Source organism: Sceloporus occidentalis, unplaced genomic scaffold (assembly GCF_023333645.1).
Source record: "Sceloporus occidentalis isolate IW3139 unplaced genomic scaffold, rSceOcc1.0.p SCAF_10, whole genome shotgun sequence".
In the NCBI taxonomy this organism is placed as follows: domain Eukaryota; kingdom Metazoa; phylum Chordata; class Lepidosauria; order Squamata; family Phrynosomatidae; genus Sceloporus; species Sceloporus occidentalis.
In genome coordinates, this window is record NW_028316990.1 from 9,525,047 (window position 1) to 9,550,992 (window position 25,946).

Consider the following 25,946-nt stretch of genomic DNA (forward strand, 5'->3'; position numbering starts at 1 on the left):
TGACTGTGAAGAGGATTTATTTTACACAGCATGACTTGAGACAGCAACAACACATTATATACAGGACATAATAAATATGTACAGCGATGGGCAGTGTTCTAGATGGAAGCTTCAGCAAACCTGAACCATCATGGAAGTCACCATGTTGTCAAAGGCCCTAAGAGAGATGCAGAGACAGGCTGAGGGAAGCAGCAAATGTGTCGGAGCAAAAAACCAGTCCAAAGAAACCACCTAGTTAACATTATGAGAGAATACGTCCCACTCTTATGTCATAGCTTGGAAAAGCTTAAGAACCATAACAACAGCACTCTCTCCAGAGGCAAAAGTAGGTGGGACTTTACTCATCATAAAATGTTAAGAGGTGTCAGTAAACTCCTATTAGTATTAGATGGCTTTTTAGGATAACTAGCGTTTGCATCAGCTCCACCTTTTGAGTGAATGCAGCTTATGAGGTTTTAAGGCACTTGATCTAACAGTTTAAAGCTTAAAACTAAACAGCCATAAAACAACATTCTCTTTAAAAGCAGAGAATACCAGTTATCATTAAAAAACCCACATCAAATACTATTTAAAAAAACCCAGGGATCAGGACAGACTCGACTTGCCACAGCGAGGATAATACAGAAGGAACCAGGCAAATACATCAAGAGAAATTAAAAGATATAGCCATGTTAGTCTTTAGAATCAGTATGGAGAGAGATCTTGTCGCACCTTTGAGACTAATGGAAATAAAGAAGTTGGCAGCACAAGCTTTCATAGACTTCAGTCTACTTCCCCAGATGCATGTAGTGGAAAGAACCCCAATATTTGGGCAGCACATAAGACATGTCCCCTCTCTCCAGAAGCCACCCACCTTCTCCCACTGTGGACTCACCTGGATTGGATCTGGTCCCCGGGGTTATAAAAGGGGTTGCACATGACGTCTGTATAAGAATTATGCAGCTTCCTGAACATCTGGAAAGAGAAACAGTCTCATTTGAACGCAATAGGAACTGGGGAATCAGAATGAGCAGAGGCCCACCCAGAGAGGGGTTGTCCTGGACTTACGCTTCGGATTTCATTGTCTCTTAGCGCTGTGTTGGAAGAATCCACCACCATCACAAACTTCACCTTGGAATTGGTCACGTAGCCGTATCTGCTTGTTCAGTCAAGGAAAAGTGTGGTGGAAACACAGGAAGCAAGCACAACCATTTAGCTGAGCACTGTCTACCCAATGACTAGAAAACCTGTGGTCCTCCAGATGTGGCAAGACTAAATTTCCCATCAATCTGGGACTGATAAGAACTGCAGTCCAAAATCATCTGGAGAACTCCATGTTTCCTAGCCCTGGTTATACTTAACTGCCATCATCTTTCCAGTATTTCAGATCTGTTTTCTTCTAGATGCGAGAGGATTCAACCTCTGTCTTTCCTTCATGGAAAAGACATATTTACTCTGAGTCCTGGTAATGGCCACAGACAAATCTGCCAATTCCACTCTAATGCAGGTTGAGCATCGCCTCTTCAGGAGTGGAATTCCAGATAGAGACTGAGTCTCCTTTATCCAAATTACTTGGGACCAGAAGTATTTGGGATTTCTTTAGGATCTTGGAATATCTGCATATACAGTGGACCCTTGTTATCCGCTGGGGTTTGATCCCCCGTGTATAACAAAACCTGCGTATGCTCAAGTCCCATGAAATATGACATAGCAAAATGATGTCCCTTATAAAAAATATTTGAAATTTATCCTTTTTTGGAACCTTTTCAAACCGTGGATGCTTGAATCTGTGAATAAAAAATCCGTGTATAAGAAGGGCCAACAATGAGTCCAGACCTGCTGACCATGAAGAGGGAAACCAGTACATCACAAAACGTCTTGGGAGTGGAACCTAAGTCTAAACATGAAATTCATTTATATATATCCATATACATCTTATAACCTGGAGGTAATTTTATATACAATGTTTTCTGCATGAAACAAAGTTTGTGTACACTGAACCATAAAAGCAAAGGTGCCAGTATCTCCACCACCCATTAAGACAAAGTTTGGGCTTTGGACCATTTTGGGATTCCAGATAAAGGAGACTCGATCCATAACAACAACATTTGTCTGGAGTAGTCTGCCAGGGCAGCAAGGAGTGATCCTAAGGAATAATCTTAGGGAGAGGGAGAGATGGGCAGCCCAACTCCATTGGGCCTTGCCTGAGAAGAAGACGGCCCTCCCTCAGTCCTTCTGCCTCGGTCCAGGCCTCAGAGGGAGAGAAGCTTTGCTGGACTGTCCTCCTCCCCACTTCCATTGCCTTCTCCTTTTGTGTCTTCTCTTTTTAGACTGTAAGCCTGAGGGCAGGGAAATGTCTCATTTAAAACAACGTAAGCCGCTCTGACAGCCTTTTGGCTGAAGAGTGGGGTATAAATACTGTAAATAAATGAAAATGATTCATAAGTACAGTGTGTCTGCATTATATACAGGCGCGTTTTATGTGGAGTCCAGCATATTCTGGAAGTGAGGGAGGCGTGCGCCAGAAGGAAACAATGGCGTGTGCTCATGCGGCATGCACCCTGCCAGTCACGCCTCCGTGGGCACGAGCCCCATTCATTTGAATGGGGCTTGAGGATCTGCGTTTTTTCCTTTACGTGGGAAAAGTACGTAAAGGACCGGATCCCCCGCGTAAGGGAAGGTGGACTGTAATAAGAAATCCTCTCCGCCCTCTTTGAGGATACACTTTGTAGTCCTCGGTGGGGTACAAGAGCCCCAGGTAGAGCTCCCTCTGGTCCACCAGGGCCTTGCCCATGGCCGAAATCTTCTCGTCCACCACGTCGAGGGAGGTGTGCACCGTGTAGTGGAACTTCAGCTCGTTCTCCGTCGGGACGCTCTTGATGTACAGCGGATAGTTCTGGAAAAACAAGGACACCACAAGCATTAACTCCCCCTCCTCCAAGGCTGGCCCAAGCGGGGCCTGTCCTGACCAGCTGTAATTCAGAAGCCCCCCAATGGGCTGGGAACCACAGGGCCCTCCGGACAGCATCCCACTGCAATTCCCAGCAGCCACTGAGGAGGAATGCTGGCATTTGCAGTCCCACAACAGATCTGAAGCCTCCAGCCAGGGGCCATATATATATATATATAGATAGATAGATAGATAGATAGCCACGGAGGTAGAATTCAAAGATACAGCTGTGTTAGTCAGTAGAATCAGTTTGCAGAGAGATCTTGCGGCACCTTTGAGACCCAGTGAAAGAAAGAAGTTGGCAGCATGAGGAGCTTGGCTAGGCTTCAGTCTCCTTCCTCAGATGCCTTTGAAGCCTAGGGAAGCCAAAGGTGCCCCAAGATCTCTCTGCATGCTCTGCTATCTCTCTCTCAGTCTAAAGTCGAAGCGGAGCCGGTGCTCTTCCCGCCTTCATTCAGGGGCCTCTTAGTTCTGGGGAAGCTGTGCATCTGCGCTGCGGATTCAACGCAGTTCGGCCCCCTTTTCAGCCCTCTGCCTCCATCCTTCAGCTCTGGGCCCCACAACAGACCCAGCTCCCAGAATTCCATAGCCTTGAGCCAGACAGCCAGTTGAAGCGGGTGACCCTCCTCCAGCGGCGATGCGGCCGAAGGTCCCTCACCTCCTTGGCGATCACGGCGATGCAGACCGCCATCTTGGCTTCCTTTGCCCTTCCTTCCGCCCACGTGACGAGGCGGGAGCCAATGAGCGCGCCTCTGCTGCCCTGCGCTGCTCACGTGACCCGACGCCACCGCCGTTCTTTTCCGAAGGGTCTCCGGCGGCGGGACTCGGAGGAGGGGGCCGCGGTTGCCATGGCGACGGGGAGGCTCCTGCTGGGCCTCTGCTGCGGCCTAGTCGCGCTTTCAAGCCTGAGGGCGGCAACTGCCAATGGCGCCTCAAGCGGGAGCCCCAGCTTCATCTTGCTGCTCATGGACGATGTGAGGAAGGAGGGCGGAAGGGCTTGCTGGGGACGATGGGGGCTGTAGTCCAAAAAAGGAACCAGTTTCCCCACATTTCCGGGTCTCGCTTTCTCTCTCTACGTGTCTATTATATATATATATATATATATGTATATATGTATATATAAGCACCACATATACTTATATGTAAATACACACATAAACATACACACATATAAGTAAACACATGTATATACATATACATAAACACACACACATATATACTTATACATATATATGTAAACACACACATATACATACATATATATAAATACACACATAAACACACACACATAGATATGTAAACACACACATATATACATATATAAACACACACACATATACTTATATATACACACATAAACACATATATGTAAACACACGCATATACATACATACAAATATATATAAACACATGTAAGCATATATATATATAAACAGACACACACATATACATATATATAAACACACACACACATATATATACGCACATAAACATATACACACACATATATATAAACACACACACATATACATATATAATAATAATAATAATAATAGTATTTATTTATAAGCCGCCTCTGCCTAGGCGTATATCTATGAACACATACACATCTATATCTAGGCTGGATAGGAAAAAGATACAAGGAAAGGAAAAAGAGTGAGACCCTAGAAGTTGGGACAGTTTTTGGTGGGTCTTTCAGGCTTTGTGGCCATGTTTCAGAAGGGTTTATCCCCGGCGTTTCTTCAGCATCTCTGGCTGCCATCTTCAGAGAAGGCTGGCCTGGAAGAGAGTGGCGCATATATATATATATATATATATATATATATAGTGGCCCTTGGTTGAGAGCTGTGTGGTTTTTATTTAAGTCACAGAATCACCAAAATGGTGAAGGGTCTGGGAACCATGAAGCCTTATGAAGAGCCACTTAGGGAGCTGGGTCTGTTTCTCCTGGAGAAAAGAGGGTTAAGAAGTGATATAGTAGCCCTGTTTAAGTATTTGGAGGGATGTCAATATTGAGGAGGGAACAAGCTTGTTTGCTGCTGCTGCAGAGAATAGGACATGGAGCAACGGGTTCAAAAGAGAGGAAAGGAGATTCCACCAAAATGGTGAAGGGTCTGGGAACCATGAAGCCTTATGAAGAGCCACTTAGGGAGCTTGGTATGTTTAGCTTGAGGAAGAGAAGGTTAAGAGGTGATATGATAGCCATGTTTAAGTATCTGGAGGAGTGTCAAGTTGAGGAAGGAGCAAGCTTGTTTTCTGCTGCTCCAGAGAACAGGACCCAATGGAGCAGTGGATGCAAGCTCCAGGAAAAGAGATTCCAGCTCAACCTTGGGCAGCACTTCCTGACAGTCAGGGCTGTTTGACAGTGGAAGATGCTGAGTCTCCTTCTTTGGAGGTCTTTAAACAGAGGCTGGGTGGCCGTCTGTCACAGGGAGGACTGCCACTGTGAGTTCCTGCATGGCAGAATAGGGTTGGACTGGATGGCCCTGACGTTTCTTTCAATTCTGTGATTAAACTGTTGCTTAATTTTTGCAGTGCCAGAAGTTTGGTTTGGTTTGGGACGCTCTTATAGTAGAATTAGGTTGCCCACTGTCTCCCAACCTCCCATCTGAAGAACAATACTGACCTACATTTTCTGGGTAGCCATACTTTGAACACTTGGGGGGTAAAAAAGCTCCATAAATGCTAAGAATTATTACTACTGTTATTAGTACTAGTAGTAATATTTCTCACCCAGCGGTTGTCCCTGGTTTACCCAGCTTGTTTCAGGAAAAGGCATAGCATGTAGACTTGCTGCTAGAATTCAGACCGGGATCCATTTATGAGCAACTCTTCTTGCTGTGATTCGTCATCAGCCATTTTTAGGGAAATTAATTCCATCGCTCAGCTGACTGCGTTTTGCGGAAAACGTTTCCTAATACATCTCTTGCATTTCCTTTTAGTTTGTGGGCTATTACTCTTCGCACCCTGTTTTAGTTGCCTGGAAATTGTCGTGTAATTTTTTCCCCTTTAAAAAGGGGCTCCTGTTGATTTAAGCATTTCTCTGTACCCCCAAAAAGCCTCATCCCTCCCCTTCTCATTACATTCAATATAAGTTTCAATTGAGGCAGATCAGGGAGCGATTTAGCCGCAGGCGCCAGCGAAGACAAGCGAGGCACGGGGCCATTTTCTCAAGCAGTTGGAGGTTCCCTTGATTTTGCCCCATTCAGGTGGGATTCACACAACGACCACAAAATGGCTTCATCCATCATGTGGTGTGTAATTTGCCCTCAGAATTAATTGGCTTTAGATGTTGCATATGCGGGTTTCAAAGAGGAAACTGCAAAACTGCTCATGGGAAAGAGGTCAAAAGAGACTACATTGGGCCCTCCACCTTCGCTGGAGTTAGGGGCACAAGACCCCCATAAATATGGAAGAACTGCAAATTCAAAACCACTATTTTCTGAACCTGAGATAACACCTCTAGATCCTCCAGTGCAACTCTGTGGTCAATATCTGCCAGAAGCGGATCATAGAATCATACTGGAGGACCTACAAATGGCTAGAGAAGTGTTTTCTCTAGTAATCTCTAGTCCCTCCAGAACAACTCTGTGGTCAACTTCTGGCAGAGTTGCGCTGGAGGACCTAGAGATTCCTAGAGGGAATATATTAATCAAAGCTGCAAATAATCAACTCTTCGAAATCAAAGCCACAAATGTGAAGGGTATATGGTTTAGGCTCAGGCTATGTGAAAGCCTGTATCTCCCCATATGAGCCAAATCTCATATGGTTGGGGAGGTTGGAATGTTGTTGTTGTTGCATGCCTTCCTTCAGGTAGTTTCCGACTTCTAGCGACCCTAAGGAGAATGTATCCTGGGTTTTTCTTGGCATGGGTTGCTCCGAGGGGGGTTGCTATTGCCATCATCTGAGAGAGTGTGAGTCTATTTATTTGTTTTATTAAAACTTTGACAAAATATGGTTATAAATACTGACTGATGTTTATTTCTCTTGTTCCTTCAGATGGGTTGGGGTGACTTAGGTGTGTTTGGTCACCCTTCCAAAGAAACTCCAAATTTAGACCAGATGGCAGCAGAAGGGATGCTCTTCCCGAGCTTCTACACTGCCAACCCACTCTGTTCTCCATGTGAGTAAATGTCAGGGCTGTGCAGAAGCAGCATTGGCAAGGAGTGGGAAGCTGGGCTTGTTTCACATTGTGCCTCTGATGTGAGGTCACAGGAGGCAAGTTGTTTAATGACCAAGGTTACAAAGCCTATGGTAAATTAAGGCAGAGACTGAACATCCCACCAGCATACTTATACTGGAGGTCAGGAGGGCAGTGCCTGCTCTTTCTTCATTGCTGCACCTTGGGAGTTAGATGGTGACATGTCAGTGGTTAGGTGTTGAACATATCCAACCTTGTCTGATTTTGGAAACTAAGCAGTGTCAGATCTGGTTAAAACTTGGATGACAAACTATCTGGGAATGGCAGTGATCGCCAGATAGAGCAGAAGAAGACTCCTGCCTAAAAGAAACCCTAGCCTAGATGGCTGTTGGCACCAGTCAGAGTAGACAGTACTGAGCAATGGTCTGACTCAGTATTAGAAAGACTTTTGCATTCCTCTTTCAATTTTCTGAAGTTGAGCAAGGTCAGGCTCAGAGGCTAATCATAAGAGGCCACCAGGCAATGTTGGGATCTCAAGGTAGAACTGGGATATCTTGGAGATTTCTCTGCTGCTGCCAGTGAAAGTTGAGAGTACTGGAACAGAAGGCCTACTGGTCTGATTCTGTATAAAGCAGTTTCCCATATCCCTAAGCATTCTCTGTTACTCAGTAGCTTAACAGGAGACAATAGGAACTCTGTAGTTAAAATGCTCAGGTTAATGGAACCAGAATTGCATCACAAAATATTCCCGTCACTCGGTTTCGTTGCACAACTGATAGTTCTTTCTCCAGGATACTCCAAGTACTCAACAGTCCTAGGAAAAGAAAATGGGGAGTGGGGCAGTCAGGATTGCAGTGATCGTATCTGCTCAAGTGCCAGAATTGGGGCTGAATTCAATGGCTGAAGCTGTATATCTGATCCATACACACATGCTGCCATTGTGTCTTTTGCTTTTTTCTCTGCAGCCAGAGCAGCCCTTCTAACGGGTCGTCTCCCCATCAGGAACGGCTTCTACACCACAAATGCCCATGCCAGAAATGGTACGTTCTCCTCCATTACAAAGGGTTCTGGTGGTAGAAGGTACATGAGCTCATTGTTGGAGGAATTCCCTCCTTATTTAGCAACAGTTCACCTCACCATAGGCCCTTAATTCTCTGGAGGGGGGCTGGAAATCTCCTTCTCCAAGCTCAGGTGCCGAGATCTGCATCTCCTGAAGAATCTCCAAATGTTTTTGCTACGGTGCAAATTCTGGTGCTCAGCTTTTTAATATCTTTTTTCCCTTTTACTGCTTAAAAAAAGTTGATGTATCAGATGGGTTAACTGACATTCAGCAAAAGGGAGAGGAGGAAGAATTGCATGCTATTATATGTAGGTTAACAGTCTGTTTGAAACCCACTCTTATAAAAAAAAGTTCCTCCTCCTCCTGAGCCAGGCAAGGGCATCTGGAGGGCACTATTGCCAAGCTGTCCACAGCAAGAGCTTTGCTCCGGCGCTCCTGTCAGGAGGTGGCAGATTGAGCTGATTTGAGGCCAATCTGGTTGTTGTTAGTGTTGTTTGTTCCAAAATGGCAGATGCTGTAGGAGACCATATGTTTTAGAGCATGCATTTACAACTCCGGATTGATGCATGCTGCATACTGGCAAGCGTGGGTGTTTGTCTCTTCGGTGACAGAGGAGAGTTGCTTGTATATTAGAAGTGCAAGCAAACAACAGAAGAATGCATACAGCATTTAAAATCAGATCACGGTCTCAGGCTAGATCCTGATGCCCTTCGTTTAAATGGAAAAGGACATGCCATTGAGATGATTTGAAGAAATTTCTTTAGATAGCTGTATGCAAAGTCTTTAGACAGGCCTTCTATCTTGTCCAGTGCAGTGGGCCCTTGGTATCTGCTGGTGTTTGGTTCCAGGCCCCCCCCCCCCCCCCCGTAGAGACCAAAATCCATGGATGCTCATCCCATTACATATAATAGGATAGTAACATGGTATCCCTTATAAAAAATGGCAAAACAAGGTTTGCTTTTGGGAATTTATATATTTCTTGATTTTTTTCAAGCTGTGGATGGTTGAATCCATGGATAAAGAATCTGTGGATACAGAGGGCAAACTTACTACTGTCTTCTTTGATGTTTTGTGGCTTTTTAGGCTGAGGCAAAATTCTATCCTAGACCTGCTGCCTGCTGTGAATAAAGAATGTCTGGGATTGGGTTTGGGATTTGTAGAAAGAGAGTGAGGAATTTCTTTCACCCTATGGGCAAAACTCAGTATCCAGAGACGTTCTTAGAAGGCTGTGTTCTGGGGGGAAATAAAACAGGATGGGACTCAAAATACCAGAGCACTTTGGACTATAAAGCTCTTTCTGAGAGATGCTTCAGCATTAAAGGAGGGGAAATCCCTTAGAAAAGCCAATCTGGAGGGCCTCAGAGGGTTGGATTGGCTTTGCAGGAGAGATGGATTCAGGCCCAGGGCCAGAGAATTCTCATCCTTGTTGTATATTCATTGAGTGACTGGGCTGAGGAATCTATAGGGCAGGGGTGGACAATGCCCCCGGGGGTGTAATTCTGTGCCCCAGGGCCCAGTGGGGGCTCCATGGATTGCCAGAAATGCCAAAACGAAACAGGAGAGCACAGGCTGTATTTCACCAGATGTCTGCTTCTGGTTCTGAAAAATGAGTATTTTTAAAGTCTTAAGCAGCGACAGGGGAGCTCTGTTGCCTGTTTGAAAGAGGAATTGCCTTGCCCAGGGGGATCCAGGAGAAGCAGTACACCTATTTTTAGTTTATATTTTATTTTTTTGATCAGCAAAAGAGTCTTCTGGGGAATCCAGCGGGTTTGTTTAAAGAGGATTTTCTCAGAAATCCATCCAAAAAATTATCCCTGCATTATGTGTGGTTTGTCATGCCTTCTCCATTTGTTTGTGTTGAAACCTCCTGAAGTGCCCCATCTCCCACCCTGCTTATAACTCAGACTGACCTCCTTCTCAGATGTTCTTCAGGGCTTTTAATTTTACTCTCCACAGCCCAACAAAGCCAAATCCATATTTTCTCCAGTTATTATTATTATTATTAACCTTTATTTATAAAGTGCTGTAAAGTTGTTTATGTGGGAGCCAGTGGACCAGCCTGCCTCTTGGTGTCGGAGAGTCAGGGAGTTTGGGGGACTGGTTTTTCCCTTGCCCCTCATCACAAAAATTTAACAGGTGGTTAGCTCTCCTCTTTTCTAGTTGTAGAGAATTAATGAGACCTATTTTCTGAGAGAGAATATAATTTTATGCACTAACTACACAGAAACTTAGCTACACCCGCTAGAAATGCACTCTAGTTATGTTTGGCACAGCTTAGCCTGCATTGCACTAATCCACACTGTACCTTCCCTTCCTTTCCTTGCCTGAAGTTCCAAAATCTTGCTCATATCTTAAAACAGCCTCAGGCTAGCTCAGTGCTGAGTACAGCTGATGAATCCGGTTAGTGTGGAAAACTCCTGCAACCTGGTTGCTAACCTGTCTGATGTCTTCTTGTCTTCATACAGCCTATACCCCCCAGGATATAACGGGGGGCATCCCAGATTCTGAACTGCTCCTTCCGGAACTGCTGAAGAAAGCAGGCTATGTCAATAAGATAGTTGGCAAATGGTAAAGTTTCTTTTGGACTTCTTTTGTGTGTGTGACAAGGGGCGGGGGGCAGGGGTTATATGTGGAAGAATGAGAGTTTGAGCAAGTTGGTTGAGTCTGTGATTCCTGTCTTGAGAAATCCAGATAGAGAATCTCTCTTACCACTGCTGTGATTAATTTCAGTGAACTGGACAAGTTTAGCTTGATGAAGAGAAGGGTGACATAATGGCACTCTTTAAATACTTCAAAAGGGCTGTCACACAGAGGAGAGTCCAGGCCTGTTCTCTGATGCCCCAGAAGGTGGGACCAGGTCTAACACTTTGAAGTTTCAGGAGGGTAAATTTCAGTGAAACATGAGAAGAAACTTCTTGATGGTAGAAGATTTTCGGCAATGGAATCAGTGACCTAGAGAGGTGCTGGAGTCTCTTTCTTGGGATGTCTCTAAAAAGAGACTAGACAGCTACCTGCTGGGGATGATCTAGTTGGAGTTCTTGCATTGAGCAGAGGGTTCAACTTAGTGGCCTATCAGGTCCCTTCCAACTCTGTGATTTCGTGTTCTGTGATTCAGAGCCAGGATGAAAGCAACAACAGTCTATATAAAACAGAGATTAAATGTGTTGCGCATACTTGTGTCACAAATTACAAAGCTGTCCTGCTGATGCCTCTCGCAGTTCTCTATGACTAGTGCATGGAAAAGTTTCTTTTTTGCACTTCAATCCCCAGAATGCCCCAGCTAGCCAGTATCCAGGCTGACTGGGAGATTCAGGAAGCTATTGTCCAAGAAAGTAACTTTCCAAGCTCTGCCTTTGGCCCTGTAGGGACACTACTCAACTGTCAGCTTCTCCTTTTTGCTCCTGTTTGGGTAGCTTTAGAGATTTCCTTCCTTCTCAAAAGAAACGGAAAAAAAGAAAGAAAAAAAGACTGATGCTGGCCCTCTTCTGGCATCAGAGCATAATCTAGATGGGCAGAGGGTAAATGGAGAGCTAGTGAACAAATATTGACCCACAATCTGCCTGTGCTGCATCCCAGGAGCTCTTTTAAAAGAGCTAAGAGTTGGATCATTGAAATTGATGACAACCCTCCGTGGTGCTGCAGGCGCAGGTGTTAACAAGGGAAATGGCAAGGCCACCGAAAACAGTTCTTTTATATAAATCAGGGTTGTTAAGAAAAGGCTCACAGCAGCTGCTGCAGAAGCGAGCGTGATTTCTGAGCCACTTTGGAAGGAGAAAAAACATAAGACAGAAAGCGTAGACAGAGGTGACTGCTCTCTTCCTTTTGCTCCCCTGTGTATTCTAGTTGGTGTACAGATTTACTGCTGAGAAAGAAATTGGGGAGGATCCATACTCCACCACCCACCCAGGCGATTCTTCCAGTGAAATATTTTCAGGAGTCTAGCGCCTGTTACAGACAGCCAAAATAAAGCTGCTTCGAGTCACTTTGGAGGTATGGTATTTCAATGATGCATGAGTCCTAAGAGTCTGGAAGCTTCACCAAAGCTGCACTCCAGTCCTTAGGACTGGAGCGTGGCTTTGGTGCGGCCTTTGGACTCTTAGGACGCATGTATCATTGAAATACCATAACTCCAAAGTGACTCGAAGCAGCTTTATTTTGGCTGTCTGTAACAGGCCTAGGACTCATATTTAGGTCTCACTTTCTACATCTCCCAGTTTTGCTACCTAAGCACCCACAATTGCACAGCCATCTCTGGGGGTTTCCTTTACCCATAGGGCACTTTTCAATTTGGGAATGGTTAGATTAGGATGCATTGTAACACCACACTAAGAATTCACTGGGGATGGGGGATATCCTTCTCAGGGATGTGCTCCAAACAGCAGGCTGAGGGGAGATAGGGCCTGTAGTCCAGGGGCAGCTGGTGATTCCCATGAATTAAGGGGCTGTGCAAACCATCTTCTTAGGCTGAGAGACTGGGACTTGCCCAAGGTCATCCAGTGGGTTTCCATGGCTAAGTTCGAATCCTGGTCTGCCAGAGTCCTAGTCCAACACTCAAAGCACTACACCACACTGGCTTTTTTTGACAGTCCAGTACAACATAGCTAATAAATGCAACATATGCATTAGTAGTTTTTGGAATTGGTTTAAGGAATAGATTGAAACGCTGTGGTAGCGTAGTTTATAGGAGTCTAGAAGACAATTCCTGACTTAGTCATGGAACTTCCTGGGTGTTCTTGGCTGGTTGCATTCTCTCAACTAGCCTTGCCTGACCATGCCAACCTCACAAGAGATTTTTTAAAGAAAAAGGAGCAGGGGTGTGTGTGTGTGACATTGGTTATTGATTGAACAAAGGGGCTGAATAAAAACAGACATCACAGTACTCTTCAGACTGAGAGCAGGACCTGTGTATTTCAGGAGGATTTGCAAGCAGGCTGGTAAATATCTTATCATATTGTCAAGTCTGTTGCCACCAGAAATGCAGAGCAGACCTAGAGAAGAAAGCAAATGGGCCTAGAGCTGTGAATTATTTATTTCCACCAATCCAACCACCAGACTATGGGGAGGGAGCGGGATAAAGCTCAGTAGGCCTCAGACAAAGGGATGCAACTGAGTGCTAATACATGCAAATTCATACACCTGGGGAAAGAAAATAAACAGCCCTGCCACAGATTGGTTCCAGGGAGTTAGCTGGAAAGCAGTGAGTCTTGAACAACCTCAGAGCCCTAGCGAGAAGCTAATTAAGTCTGCGCTTGCAGAAGGAGCAGCCAGTTGGACAGAGGCAGCCCATCTTGTATCAACCTGATTTCAGGGCCAGAAGTCTCCTGCCGTGTTTGCGATGCTGGAGGAGGCATTGCAGCATGCCCCGTGCTTCGCACACCTTCCCCTTGCTCTCCTCCTCTCCCCAAACAAAGAGGAGAGTGCGGTCGGTGAGTACAAGACCAGCCGGCATGGTGCAGGTTGCATGGAGCTGCTTGTGTTCCTTTGTGCTGAGCACACATAGAAATGTGAGTTCTGTCATACGTGGGTTACATGTGTGTACTGTCAGAGGTGGGGAACCATTTGGCTTCCACATAGCCCTTTATCCACCATCCAACCCTGAACACACTCATCTGGTTTTGGAAATGAGCAGAGTGAGGCCTGGCTGATACTGGGATGGGAGATGCCCTGGTAATAACCAGGGATCTCTCCAGTTAGGTTTAGGAAGGAAACTTTGCTAGAAGACACCCTGGAAAGCCTCTGTTGCCATTCCAGTTTCATATTGCTGGGCTTGGTAGATGCTGCATATGGCAGCTTCCTATGTTCTGGACCTCGTCTGTTTTCAGAAGGGAGGCAGGGAGAAGTCTGGCTAGTACTTGGCTGGGGAAATAGGAGGGTGTACCAGGGATGTTCAGATTGGGCGAGGGAAGAATCTGGCCTGAAAGCTCAGAGAGCTGCTCCTGCTGCCAGTCAGAGTTGACAATCCTGGGCTAGTGGTATTCCACCTCCAAGATTCTGTGTGTACACATTTCTGTACAGAAGACCTCAGGTTCAATAATTGATATCTTCCAAGTAGGACTAGGAAAGAATCCTGCCTGAAATCTTTCTGGTGCCAGTTGGAATTGACAGTTATAGCTAGATGACTGTGGACAGTGCCTCCCCTCCAACCCCTCTTATAATGCAAGACAAGAAACTATGTTGAATACTGTGGTCCTGACCAATAGGTACCAACTCCCTCCTTGGTGTTGCGCATGGGACAAGACGTATAGTATTATCCATTTACTTTTCAGGAATGGAAGATCATATTGTCACCTCATTCATGGATTCCACAGACAGGAAACAGCCACATCAGGTGCTGCCTTCAGTTCCATTTTGGCAAGATGGGCAGGATATAAATCTAATTAATAAATACAGTAAACAAGAGTGCTTTGGACTTCAGGGAGTGAGAAGCCACTAAGAGCAAAGAGGCAAATGAACATAATTTAACCAGGGGCTGTTGCATTTGTCCACTTCCTTACTGCATCATCATTTTTAAACAGTGTTGATGAGCCGATTGAATCCTTTCCAGGCTGCTATTTTTATTCCCCCTCCCAGGTTTTTTTCTTCCTTCTGTTAATCTTTTCTAGGCACCTTGGCCATCAGCCCCAGTTCCATCCCTTGAGGCACGGATTTGACGAATGGTTTGGGTCCCCCAACTGCCACTTCGGACCTTACGATAACAGAACGGCTCCAAACATCCCAGTTTATCGGGATTGGGACATGATTGGCAGGTAGCCACTTTTTCTTTCCTACCCTCCCTCCTCCACTCCCCTACCCCATCTTCACCGTGTTTTGCTTCCTTCTGCTTTTACTGGGCTCTTTTTAAGCTCTCCTGTAACTGAGGACTTGGGGTTCCGTTACTCTTAGCTGCCCTTCTTTTGGTTGAGTGTGCAATGCTGGTGTTTTCCTTTCCTTCCTGGAAGAGGTCTGGGTTAGTGATGAGCAGAGGGAGGGGGGGGGGGTCCTTTCAGCTCCTAGGTGTCCTTGGGGCCATTTTCCCCAGAAATTCCTGCACACCTTAACACTCACTGGGACGTACCAGGCATCCGAGGTGAGCTGATGAAAATCCCGCCTCACTGACACAACTCAGAGAGCTTACATGTACCCACTGAGATTGCAGTGAATTATGAATGAGAGCTCCATTAACAACTGCCAGGTTGCAAAGTTAATCATTTGGAAGCTAGGAAACATGAGCCCTGCCTCCCTTCCACTTCCTCTGGTTGAAATCCCCCTCTTGATTTACTCCTGAGACAATCCCTCTCAAGACTGCTTTTTATTTCCTCAAACCCCACTCCCAAATAGAAACAAACGTCCACCTCCCTATGAATCCCTCCCTATGGATCCCTCAGCAGATGTGTTACTACTTTTAACAGAAAATTTGGCACCAGAGGCAAAAATGGCTTATAAGGATTGATTTGCACACTACTAAAGAGAAGAGCAGCTCACCTTTATCAGCAAACTTTATTCAAAACTGACCCTTACATAAGTGAAGAAAACTTTTTGGACTTTCTAGAGACCACTTGAAACCTTTTCCCAAAATGCATCCACAGATGGCTTTTTCTTTCTCCAGGTGCTTCTTTTTTTGATGGCCAGATATATAGAACTATGCTTCTTAAAAATATACTGAGGGTAGCTCATGGGGCAGACGTATTTGCTCTCCCCTTTTCTCCTGTGTTGCTCTTCAGACATGTCAGCGAGGGATTCTGGAGGCAGCTGCTGTTTACCTTGCCTGTTGCAGGCAGGTACACATGGCTACAGAAGGCTCAACTACAGCAGAATCTTGCTCTTTCCCACATCAAACTTTGTTTATTGTTTACATTATTTACTCAGACTCAGCTCCCAAAGTCTATGTTTTTCCAGCCTCCCTTCACTCTCCTCCCAGTGCCAATGCTGCTAAAAAAACCCCTTACAACTAGACAGAGGAGGAGTAAGGAAAAGGAGAGTGGATAGGTATAGAAAGACTAAAATGGAGCTTCACTGCCAGAGGCTTTGTTAACTGAGGTTTCTCTGTAAAGATAGGAACATGTTTTTGTAAAAGTGCCTCCAATTGCCTGCTGTGTGGCAAGATTTGAGTTGCTTTGTGTTTCACTGCTAGGTCTATGTAAGGGAGGGGAAATCCTACTACACATTAATACAACATCTATACTAACACTAAACTCTATGGGAAAAGACAACCCTCAGTGAGAGAAATAAATGTACACTGCTGTCTTTGAGGCAAATTTTGTCTTCTGCCTACATATCACTTATTATTTCTGTTTTCTCAGGGGATACAGAAGCAATGGGGGCAGGAGCAAAGTACCTGTTGCTCCCATTGCCACACACTTGTTCTTTCCCCAGCTCTGGTTTTACCTTTTAGGTATTACGAAGACATAAAAATTGATCACAGAACGGGAGAAGCCAACTTAACTCAGATGTACTTACAGGTAATATTTATCCCGATAAAGAGTTTTATAAACCTACAAGCCCTTTCTGCAGCTGCTTGTTTCTTTGGGCCAGTGGTGGCTGTCCCTGAAGTTGCTTCTCTTGCCATTCCAGGAAGCCCTTGATTTCATTAGCACACAGCAAGCCAAGCAGCAGCCGTTCTTTCTTTACTGGGCAATCGATGCCACTCACGCACCCGTGTATGCCTCCAGGGAATTCTTGGGCACTAGCCAACGCGGGCGGTAAGTCGCTTTTATTGCTGAAGTGTTATCACTCCCCCACTCCATTGCACTAGAGAAAGATTCAAGAGGTAGGTGGATTGCTCTGAAACAATAGAGACCTTGAATTTACAAGGACATGCCCGTATGTCTGTGTACTTAGTGTAAAAGAACAACAGGTGGTTGAGAGGATCCAGCCTAGGCTGAAGATAAACACCTCTTAAAATCTGAAATAAAACTCTTACGGAAAGAAGGATAAGACTCTGGTATATTTCGGTGGGGCCAGGAGGGAGAGACAAACCCAGGTCTGAGGCAGACCCAAATTAAGAAGCCAGGCACAGTCCATTCACTCAAGGGTTATAGCAGAGGTGGGCAAAGAGCATGCAGGCCTTGGGACCTTTGAGTGTGCCCTCAGAAGGCATCCCCAAACCCACAGGCCACCCATTTCTTATTCTAAAAAACTTGGAAACAATTTTCAGGAACCTTTTTTCGCCTTTTGCCCCCATACAAGTCTGATTTGTTCATGCTTGATTTGTTCTAAGACACGTTCATTTGTCTTTTTAGCAGACCAAGGTATTTGTACAACTTGCCTTCAGCACCACATTTCAGATGAGTTGGTTTTCTTCCTCTCAGCTTTCTTCTCTGTCCAGCTTTCACAACAGAAATAAATATTACTGATTTGTATTACAGAAATACACACACATACTCTCTCCTGCGCTGTTTTATCATTTATTTTCCCTGCTTCTCAGGTATGGCGATGCAGTGCGAGAAATTGACAACAGCGTTGGAAAGATCTTGAGTCACCTTCAAAAGCTGGGTATGAGCGAGAACACCTTTGTGTTTTTCACATCTGACAACGGTGCTGCTCTCGTGTCAGCTCCTGAACAAGGTCAGTTTCCTTGGTGCGGAAGTTGTTAGGTCTGCATTGGAGAATCTGAAGCTTGGTTAAATTGTACTACTAACCAGGAAGGTCTTTTTGTTTGCAAAGACAGTTTCCAGAAGGTTCCCCTTGTTTTTACTTTTTGCAGCAGTGTGGAGGAGGTCTGCATTTCCACACTTGCCCTGGTGATGTTAGATGCATCGATTGTTTCTAAGCCTGTAAGGAAGGAAAAGTACCCTGTTGACATCCTAGCTAATATGAGCCCTAGATCTGTGACTTCTCTGTAGCGTTTCCCAATAAATTCAATTGGCATTGCAAGCAAGCCCGTTAAACTTTTCTGAAAAACTGCTAAGATGACCATTCCCTTCCATTTTCAGGTTTTGTTTCATTTCACGGGTTTTTCCTTTTCATTTCCTTTGGGCATAGTCACTGTGAATTATCACTCGCCCCTTGTATTTTCTTCAGTCCCATCTCAGGACTAGGCAGCGCTCAGGCTTGTTATGGGGCTGAAAGAAGCACACGATTTCTAATCCTAGTCACCTCACCAGCGCTGTTTCTGGCCTTGGGCAATTCCTGCCTTTTCGACAGTTCAACAGCGAAGCGAGGCCCAGTGCTAACCAGCTGCTGCCTTAAAACATTACACTTCTTTCCAGTGAGAACTTTAGTGCAGAGAGACAGGAAAGTTTGCCTGTCACGAACCAACGTGTCCCTCCTTGATATTCACAAGTCACACAGTTAATGCTGGTGTAAATGGATTGGAGCAAACATTTGATATGCTTTCTTGGCAATTATTTTGGATGTCACATAACCGAACCTCTGTATGGAGTTGGGGGCCTCGTTTCATTCAGTTGTATGAGAAAGTGGGCTCCCGTTTCCTAGGCGCATCTCTCCCCACCCCAATTTATCCCTGAAGGGATGCAGCCTTAATGGGAAAAAGGTTCTTCATCCCTTGATAGCCATCAGCCAGTCACTATTTCTCACCTTCCTTTTCCCACCTATAAAGGGAAGGAGAGAGAAAAGGAAAAGTCCTTCTTTCAGTCCCATCGCCTTCACAGGAACCATTAGTAAGAATGTGGCATAGAGTCTTCTCACTAGCTGCACATAAGTTCTGGAACTCACAGTCAGGTGTTTGCCCCCTCTTTAGTGTCCTTTTATCAGCAGGCAAAGACCTTTAAAAAGTGTAATGGACTGTTTTAATGGTACTGTTTTTAACCTCTTTTGACTATTTCAATTGTGTGTTGGATATTGTTTTTAATGTTGTTAACAGTTTACCGTATATACTCGACTATAAGTTGACCTCATGTATAAGTTGAGGGCAAGTTAGGGGGCCAAAATTGATGATTTTGGTATGACCTGTGGATAAGTCAAGGGTAAAACCTAGGGATATGTAACAAACGATGTAAAAGATGAAGCAAAGGAAAAGGATGCCAACGAATTTACAAAATTCTGGCAGGCATAGCTGTTTGTGCTCACCCTAATGTCTGGATTCATGCGACGCTAGAGATGGTTGGTGCTTCTTTTTAGGTGTTCCCAGGATGGACAAAGTGTTTGCCTTTTGTCTCTCTGCTCAGAGAAAGGAGGTGACCATTCAAGTACAGGACTTACATTGAGCCATGGATAGGGTGGCCCGTGTTTTTGAGTTACTTTTTTGGCCAAAATTTCTAGACTTATACATGAGTATATACAGTAATTCTGTTTTAATGTCAGTTTGTATTTTTTTAAACTGCCTTGTGGTTGTTTTTTTTCCATTTGTAACCTGCCTTGAATCCCAGTTTGGGGAAAGTATAGAATACTGAGGATTCGGATGATAGGAATAATTATTGTTGTCCTGTCTTCTTACATACCTGAGATAGTGAGCCTCTTATGTCTAGTAGAGTATGTTGCAGACTGAAAGACAAGTCATTGGAAGAGACTTAAAACATTTTGACTAAAAGCTAGGCAACTCTAAATCCAGAATTAAGAAGCAAAGAAACCTTAGGGATGTGCTATAATGATAAAGTTTTAATGGCTTCACAGCAGTAAGACAGGTCAGTGCGCTACTGCTGATGTTTAGATTGGGCGCCTAAAGATGCTTTATAAACAAAGTTATAAACTTTGATGTTGTGTAAAGGAGGTAAACAAAACGTAAACTGATGCTATTCTTTTGGAATGGATTTGTTGCACCCTTAGATTTTTCTGGACTTCGTGTGCTAGCTTTCCTCTCCACAAACCTTTTAGAATTACTGTTTTCTTTTTCTTCCCCTAGCCGGTAGCAATGGCCCTTTCCTCTGTGGCAAGCAAACTACCTTTGAAGGTGGCATGAGAGAGCCAGCAATTGCCTGGTGGCCAGGACATATACCTGCTGGACAGGTGAGAGTCTCAAATGTCTATTTTACAATATGGTTTTTTTTTAAAAAACCCAAATCCTAGCAGGTTTGGGGTTAGAGCTTTCATACATTCTGGGTGAGGGCTTCTCATGAAAGGTGTGTAAGAGGAAACAGAACACTGGTTGGTTTGTGTCTTTGATATTAATGGGGGCAGTCAAACGGAAGGTTTTGCAGGATTTTGACACCACATCTGGGGGAACAGGCATTGGTTATTTTGGAAGGAAGGAGATAGCCTGGTGGGAGAAATAGCATAGCCCATAAGGAGTTGATTGTGACTAAAGCTAGGAATCCTGGGGTTTGTAGATTGGTGAGACACTAGGGACTTTACAGTACAAGAAAAGAAAAGTGAAATGGCTTGAGAGAGTAGCGGTCATCAGATTATTCCTGTTTGGCAAAAGGCAATGCAGCGTAAATGGTGTCAAACTATATTATTTCTATAGTTTTTGGTGGGTTTTTGGGGCTGTGAGGCTGTGTTCTAGAAGAGTTTATTCCTGACGTTTCGCCAGCAGTTACTGATGAAATGTCAGGAATAAACTCTTCTAGAACATGGCCTCATAGCCCAAAAAACCCCACCAAAACTATGGATGCTGGCTGTGAAAGCCTTTGACTTTACATTATTTCTGCAGTGTAGATGCACTGCAAGTTGCCTTATCTTCCAATTTCTTTCCGCATCCTAGCCCTCCCTGTTAAAAGTAAGAATTACATGCAGCAAAATCCTCACACGTCTGCAAAGGAGTGTGCACTTTCCTCCTTTCTCTTCCTCCTCCATGACCTTGCTATCAGTTGATAGCTCTTTGTGGGGAAAAGAGGCCATTTCTGCCTGAGTCGAGTTAGGCTCATAACTGAAGCCGTACATTAAGCCACCCTTCCCCAGTGAAGCCATCCGAATGTGCCATCTTAAAGCGTCCAACCTGATCCGGGCAGCAGCAGGTTGGGATTTCGATGTGGAATTTTGTGCTTCGGCCATTGTTCCCTTGAAAGAGAGTTACTCATCTGGGACATAGTCTTGTATCCATGCTTGCCTGTGGAAAGGAGTGATTCTCAGCTGTGTGCTAACCAGCAGGTAGCTCTCCTCAGGTGGCGGATCCCTCTGTGTGCAGGAAGTGCTCCCTCTGCTCATTAGCAGCAAACACAATCAATGTCTGCTGGAAATTGGCATCTTAGTAAATAAAGGGGTGTTTTCTCCTCTTTGCGGATGTCTTCATTCCAGAGAGAAGTGGCTATTCCGGCACTGGGCTCTGTAGGAATCCTTTGTGTACTTGGACAAAGAAAACATTTAACTTCTAATTTAAATTGCCTTTCAAGGATTTTAATTAAAATAGGGAAGATGGTGTTGTACAAATGGCACATGGTTAAAGGGAGGGCTGCTGCACTATAGCTGAAATCCAGCATAAGAGAAGGGGGTGATTTTTCCTTTATCACATTCAACCAAATGTAGCAGCATTGGTTTCTCTCTGGACTTTCCCTTGTGACTCCTTTGCAAGCCCAGATCGGCTGTCTGTAGCAGGTGGCGGAAACACAGCCATTGTAATTATCAGTTGGCAAAATTCAGGGTTCACAGTATTAGCAGCCCATTTTCCTTTTGGTGTCCCATCTCCTTGGTCCTTTCAGCAATGGTGGGCAGTCCCCTTCCTTTTGGGTGACTGAGCGGAGGGAATTCACACACCTTTAGAGACAAAACCTGTATCCCACTCTGTGCCCTGTGAATTGTGGTGGTGGCCCTTGTTGTCAAGTAAACACAAAACACTGGAAGATGATCCCTCTTTTCCTCCTTGCTTTCAAGACTTCCGATGCCCTACAGTCCTCTTGCTGCAGGTGAGAAATTAAGAGCTGCTTTGGGTTTCTTCTGCCTTCCACAAAGTGCTACTATTGCGTCTTAAACCTCTGCTCCTGTGCATGCTGTCTTTTCTTGCTTGCATTTAAAAAAAATTCTTTCTACATTGTTTTTCTCTCTCTCGGGTTTCTTGTCTCTTTATTGCAACCTTTTCTCCCCTCCTCCAGTTTCAGTGGAACACATTTAGAGATTTCAGCTGTATGTTTGCCTTGCTTTATTGGATTTCTATTTGTGCTGCTGTGTGCCTTGAAGTTATTTCCAACTTGTGGTAACTCTAAGGCAAACCTATGTCAGGGATTTCTTGGTAAGACTTGTTCAGAAGGAATTTGCCTTTGCATTCCTCTGAAGCTGAGAGAGTATGACTTGCACAAGGTCACCCAATGCATTTCCATGGCTGAGCAACCCTGGCCTCTCAAAGAAACAAACCGCTTCATTTCTATACCGCCTCATACTGAACTAACAGTGTCTAAGCGGTTTACAACTGTAAGCTAGGACTCTCAAAGTCCTAGCCCAACATTCAAGCCACGACATTATGTGGGCTCGCTTTCTATTTTATGAACGAGTAACTGCTGGCAGCATCTATAGATTGGTACTGGACAGTGGCATGACTGGAAGCTGTTTCCTGGGGCCGGGGTCTTCCTTCTTTGAAGTGGGGCATCTGTTCCTTCCCCTAGGAATATTGGAAGTGACTGTTTTATAGAGTCACACCATAGGTTCCTCTAGCCCAAAGTCTTTGAACAGTGACTCTCTATAATTTCAGGTAAGTTATCTCTTCAGCCCTACTTGGAGAGGCTGGGATTGAACCTGGGAGCTCCTGCATGCAAAGCAGAAGCTAGTCTAGTGTGTCATTTTCTTCTCTCTTTCTTCTCTCTCTCTCCTTCAAACTCCTCCAGCTGTTCTGTTACATGACCCAGGCAAAATTGTTCTCCTTGCTTTCTTTTCTTTGGCCATTATTATTTTAACACTGAGCCCATCTGTGTTGACCCACAAGCTTTACAGAGAGCGAGAAGACAGGTTGCTGGTCCAAAGGGGATTGCAGTCTAGAAGCCGATCACAAGGAGGGTTGTGCCAAAGGCTTTGTGGGAAAAGCCTGTGATTCAATGTGGTTTAAGGACACTTGGCGTCACATAGATCCATGGGTTTAAGAAAATTTGCTCCTCTTTCCAATAGAAGTTAAGGTTCGTTGAAAATCAGTGTCCACGTCCAGATTCTAAAGTGAATGCATTTGTTCTTAATATATCTGCTTGGTCGAAGTGAAGCAAACATTTAAAACTTTGAGCAAAAGAATACAGCAGAATTGGAACAGGCGACACTGGAATTTGGTGCTTCAGTCCTGTGGGGGACATTTTCTCAACCAGAGTTATTCTCTGGATGCTTTCTGTAGTTTTCATAGGATTCTGCTCTCTTCCCCTTACCTCTTCAAAAATAATTTTTAAAAAGCGGAAGATTTCAAGTGTAGACTCCAAATGAATTCATAACCAGAGAGTGAACTTTATAGCCGTTTTCACACGCTGAGCCTGTCTTCTAGAAGGATACAACTGACGGAGACTTGTAGTCTGCTGTTCCTTCGGGTCCTTCTTTTGCTCCATGCCTCCTCCTTCCCTTCCACCATCTCTCCCACCTCCAAATTCCCCTCTTCCCACCTCCCTGGTTCTGCTCCCTGAAGGAGAAAAGAACATATCAACCCAAAGACAGCACTGCAACCTTTTCTTCACTATCTCCCACAGGGCACAAATTGAAATTGAATTAGACAGGGATATCAGGTCTGCTTGCTGTGATAAATGTAAAAGGATTTTATTTAAAAACACCCTGACATTTGTTCACCCAGTTTCAAATATTTAGCTTTCCTCCTTTCCATTCCTGGCGGGGGCAACTTTATTAATTGTCGCCTTTGATTCAGAGTTGGAGCTTGAAAGCACTGATAACGCCGGCGCTGGCTATTTCTTCTTGCGATGTGGCCCAAAGCAAAATGGATTTCATTTTCTTAAAGACATTCTGTGTATGCCAAGGGTTTATTCATATATATATATATATATATATATATATGTCTCCATCCTCTTCTTAACGTGCGTAATACCGGCTGTTCCTTGCTGATACGGAAAATATCTGATCTTGCTCCTCTGTTTTTCATTATTTATTTTTCACTGGGCTGTTACTCTCTGGAATACACACACACACACACACACCAGTTTTTGCAGTGCGAATGGTAAGTAGAATGAAAGAGTGCTGTTGACACAAGGAAATGCTAAATTCCCCTCCATTTCTCCTCTGAAAATACTTCAAAGTTTATATAAAAATAGTAACCTCCCCCCAAACCCCCTATTTCTCCTCTCCAATGTGGTGCCACAGATAAATCCAAGTGGCTGTAACATTGACGTTTAATTTCTTTTCAGAAGTTTTCTCTCCTTTACAGAGTGAATGGCGTGCAAGACCAGGGATGTAATTGGCCCTTTTACAGTGAGCCATATTACTTCAGGCCCTGTTTCAGTAATGAAAAGGGCAAGAACAAGGATGTCACCAGCAGCTGCACATTGGCCTGGCTTTTCTTTTTGTTGTTGCTAATATTCTGCAGGAATCAAAGACTTCTTGAGTTTACCCAAATGTTCTGTTCTGTTAAAAGTGACCTTATTCCATTCTACCCCACTACTAACTCTACACTATGACTTAGAGAACTTAGAGTGCCTTAAGATCCATGTTTGGGGGGGGAAAGCCTCCTTTTAGACCAGTATTTGCTTAGTAGCGGCACCCCAAAGTCTCATATCTACACTAGAGTTTTTGTACAGGAGGTTGGCAGAGGTGCAGCTACTGATTCTCCTCCTTCCTTGGTTTCTTTAGCTGTCAGGTTCTCCATGGCGGTGGAAGGATCAGCGTTCCTCTCCCAAAGAGGTTTGGGCATTTGGTTGATCTGGCTGCAGAAAACCAAAACTCTGTTTCCAAATGGCCCTACTCTCTTTGCATGCAAAAGGTTCTGCCAGGTTCAGTCCTCAGCTTCTCCATAACAGGTTGGGGAGGATGCCTGGAGTGCTGAGGCCAATGCACTTATACTGGAGTGGGTGGGCAGACTGCAGACTTCTCAGGCCCTTTAAAAGCTTCCTTAAGCCCCTGCATTCTGGGAGGTTTCAGGAGTTGTAGATGCTATAGAGGAGGATTCTGTAGAAAAATGGCTGAAAATGTTGGTTCTTTCCTGTCTGACTTTCATTGGAGTACAGCCTGCCAGGAGGATGGGGAGGAGATACAAATGGTCCCTTGCAGCTTCCCTTGGTGTAGACCAAGGATGAATACAATGTGGCCCACAGGCTGCATATGGTCTCTGAACCTCATTTTTGTGGCCCTCTGCCCCCTCTTTTTTTTTTAAATGGCACTTTTCCAGACAATTCTTGACCCCATACCATGCCCCTCAACGCATGAAAAGATGGGAAAAATAGCAACATCCCACCCCACAACCCTGTACTGTCCCGAAATACCTCTATTTTCCTATGCAAATTCTCAAAATCTTGAGAGGACGTGGTGTAACGTCATTTCCTGTTGTCATCTTGAGAAAGTCTGCAGAGGAAAACAATGTGGGGCTGCAGAGATGTTTGGACTTGCTGTGGGTGGGGGGTGAATGCATCTTACTGGGGGGAAATTGGCCCCTGGCCCCCATGCAGTTGACCGCCTCTGGCATAGATGATGCTGAGCTAGTAGGATGGTAGTTTGGTCTAGTAGTTTGGTCTCAAGCAGCTGCCTGCATTCCCAAATAAGAGCTTTCCCCCTGACTTTGCAAAGATCAGGATCCAGGATCAGCCCAAGGTTGCTTCTGCTCCATAAGGTTAGAAGCAAAAGCTCCTCCACTGGCAGTTTCTGTGCTGGGGCAATGTGTGTGTGTGCACGCGCGCACACACTCACTCCTGCCTGTGTGCAAATGCTCTTGCCTTGTCAATTGCAGGTGAGTCATCAACTGGCGAGTGTGATGGATCTCTTCACTACCAGCCTCGCACTGGCAGGGCTGCCGCCTCCCAGTGATAGACAGATCGACGGCATCGACCTTTCGCCTGTCATCCTGCAAGGCAAGTTAATTGACAGGTGAGCCATGAGGAGCACAC

The 25,946-nt window shown here is 44.8% G+C and overlaps 2 protein-coding genes across 5 annotated transcripts in view; one reads left to right on the plus strand and one right to left on the minus strand.

The window, feature by feature from the left end:
• Positions 1-3,674, minus strand: LOC149305829 (trafficking protein particle complex subunit 2-like protein). Of its 2 annotated transcripts, none has more exons than XM_089540503.1 (5): positions 3,588-3,674; positions 2,703-2,875; positions 1,048-1,135; positions 875-954; positions 1-157 (listed from the first exon to the last, which is right to left on the minus strand). In XM_089540503.1, the coding sequence occupies exons 1-5, from the start codon at positions 3,618-3,620 to the stop codon at positions 112-114; spliced, it is 420 nt and encodes a 139-aa protein (XP_089396629.1). In that variant the 5' UTR covers positions 3,621-3,674; the 3' UTR covers positions 1-111. The 2 variants fall into 2 exon arrangements, with proteins under 2 accessions (XP_089396629.1, XP_089396627.1); XM_089540501.1 differs by lacking the exon at positions 3,588-3,674 and adding an exon at positions 3,202-3,579.
• Positions 3,675-3,711: 37 nt separating this feature from the next.
• Positions 3,712-25,946, plus strand: part of LOC149305830 (N-acetylgalactosamine-6-sulfatase-like) — a 45,349-nt gene continuing 23,114 nt past the window's right edge. For 2 of the 3 annotated variants that reach the window (XR_016282499.1, XM_089540497.1), the window contains exons 1-10: positions 3,712-3,903; positions 6,929-7,052; positions 8,036-8,110; positions 10,596-10,698; positions 14,733-14,876; positions 16,502-16,568; positions 16,681-16,808; positions 17,534-17,673; positions 19,910-20,013; positions 25,790-25,926. Coding sequence is in view for 2 of the 3 variants with exons in the window: in XM_089540497.1 (XP_089396623.1) it covers positions 3,778-3,903; positions 6,929-7,052; positions 8,036-8,110; positions 10,596-10,698; positions 14,733-14,876; positions 16,502-16,568; positions 16,681-16,808; positions 17,534-17,673; positions 19,910-20,013; positions 25,790-25,926 (1,148 nt within the window). In the remaining variant the exon portion in view is untranslated. The remainder of the gene's footprint in view (positions 3,904-6,928; positions 7,053-8,035; positions 8,111-10,595; positions 10,699-14,732; positions 14,877-16,501; positions 16,569-16,680; positions 16,809-17,533; positions 17,674-19,909; positions 20,014-25,789; positions 25,927-25,946) is intronic. The other variant, XM_089540496.1, reaches the window with a different exon arrangement.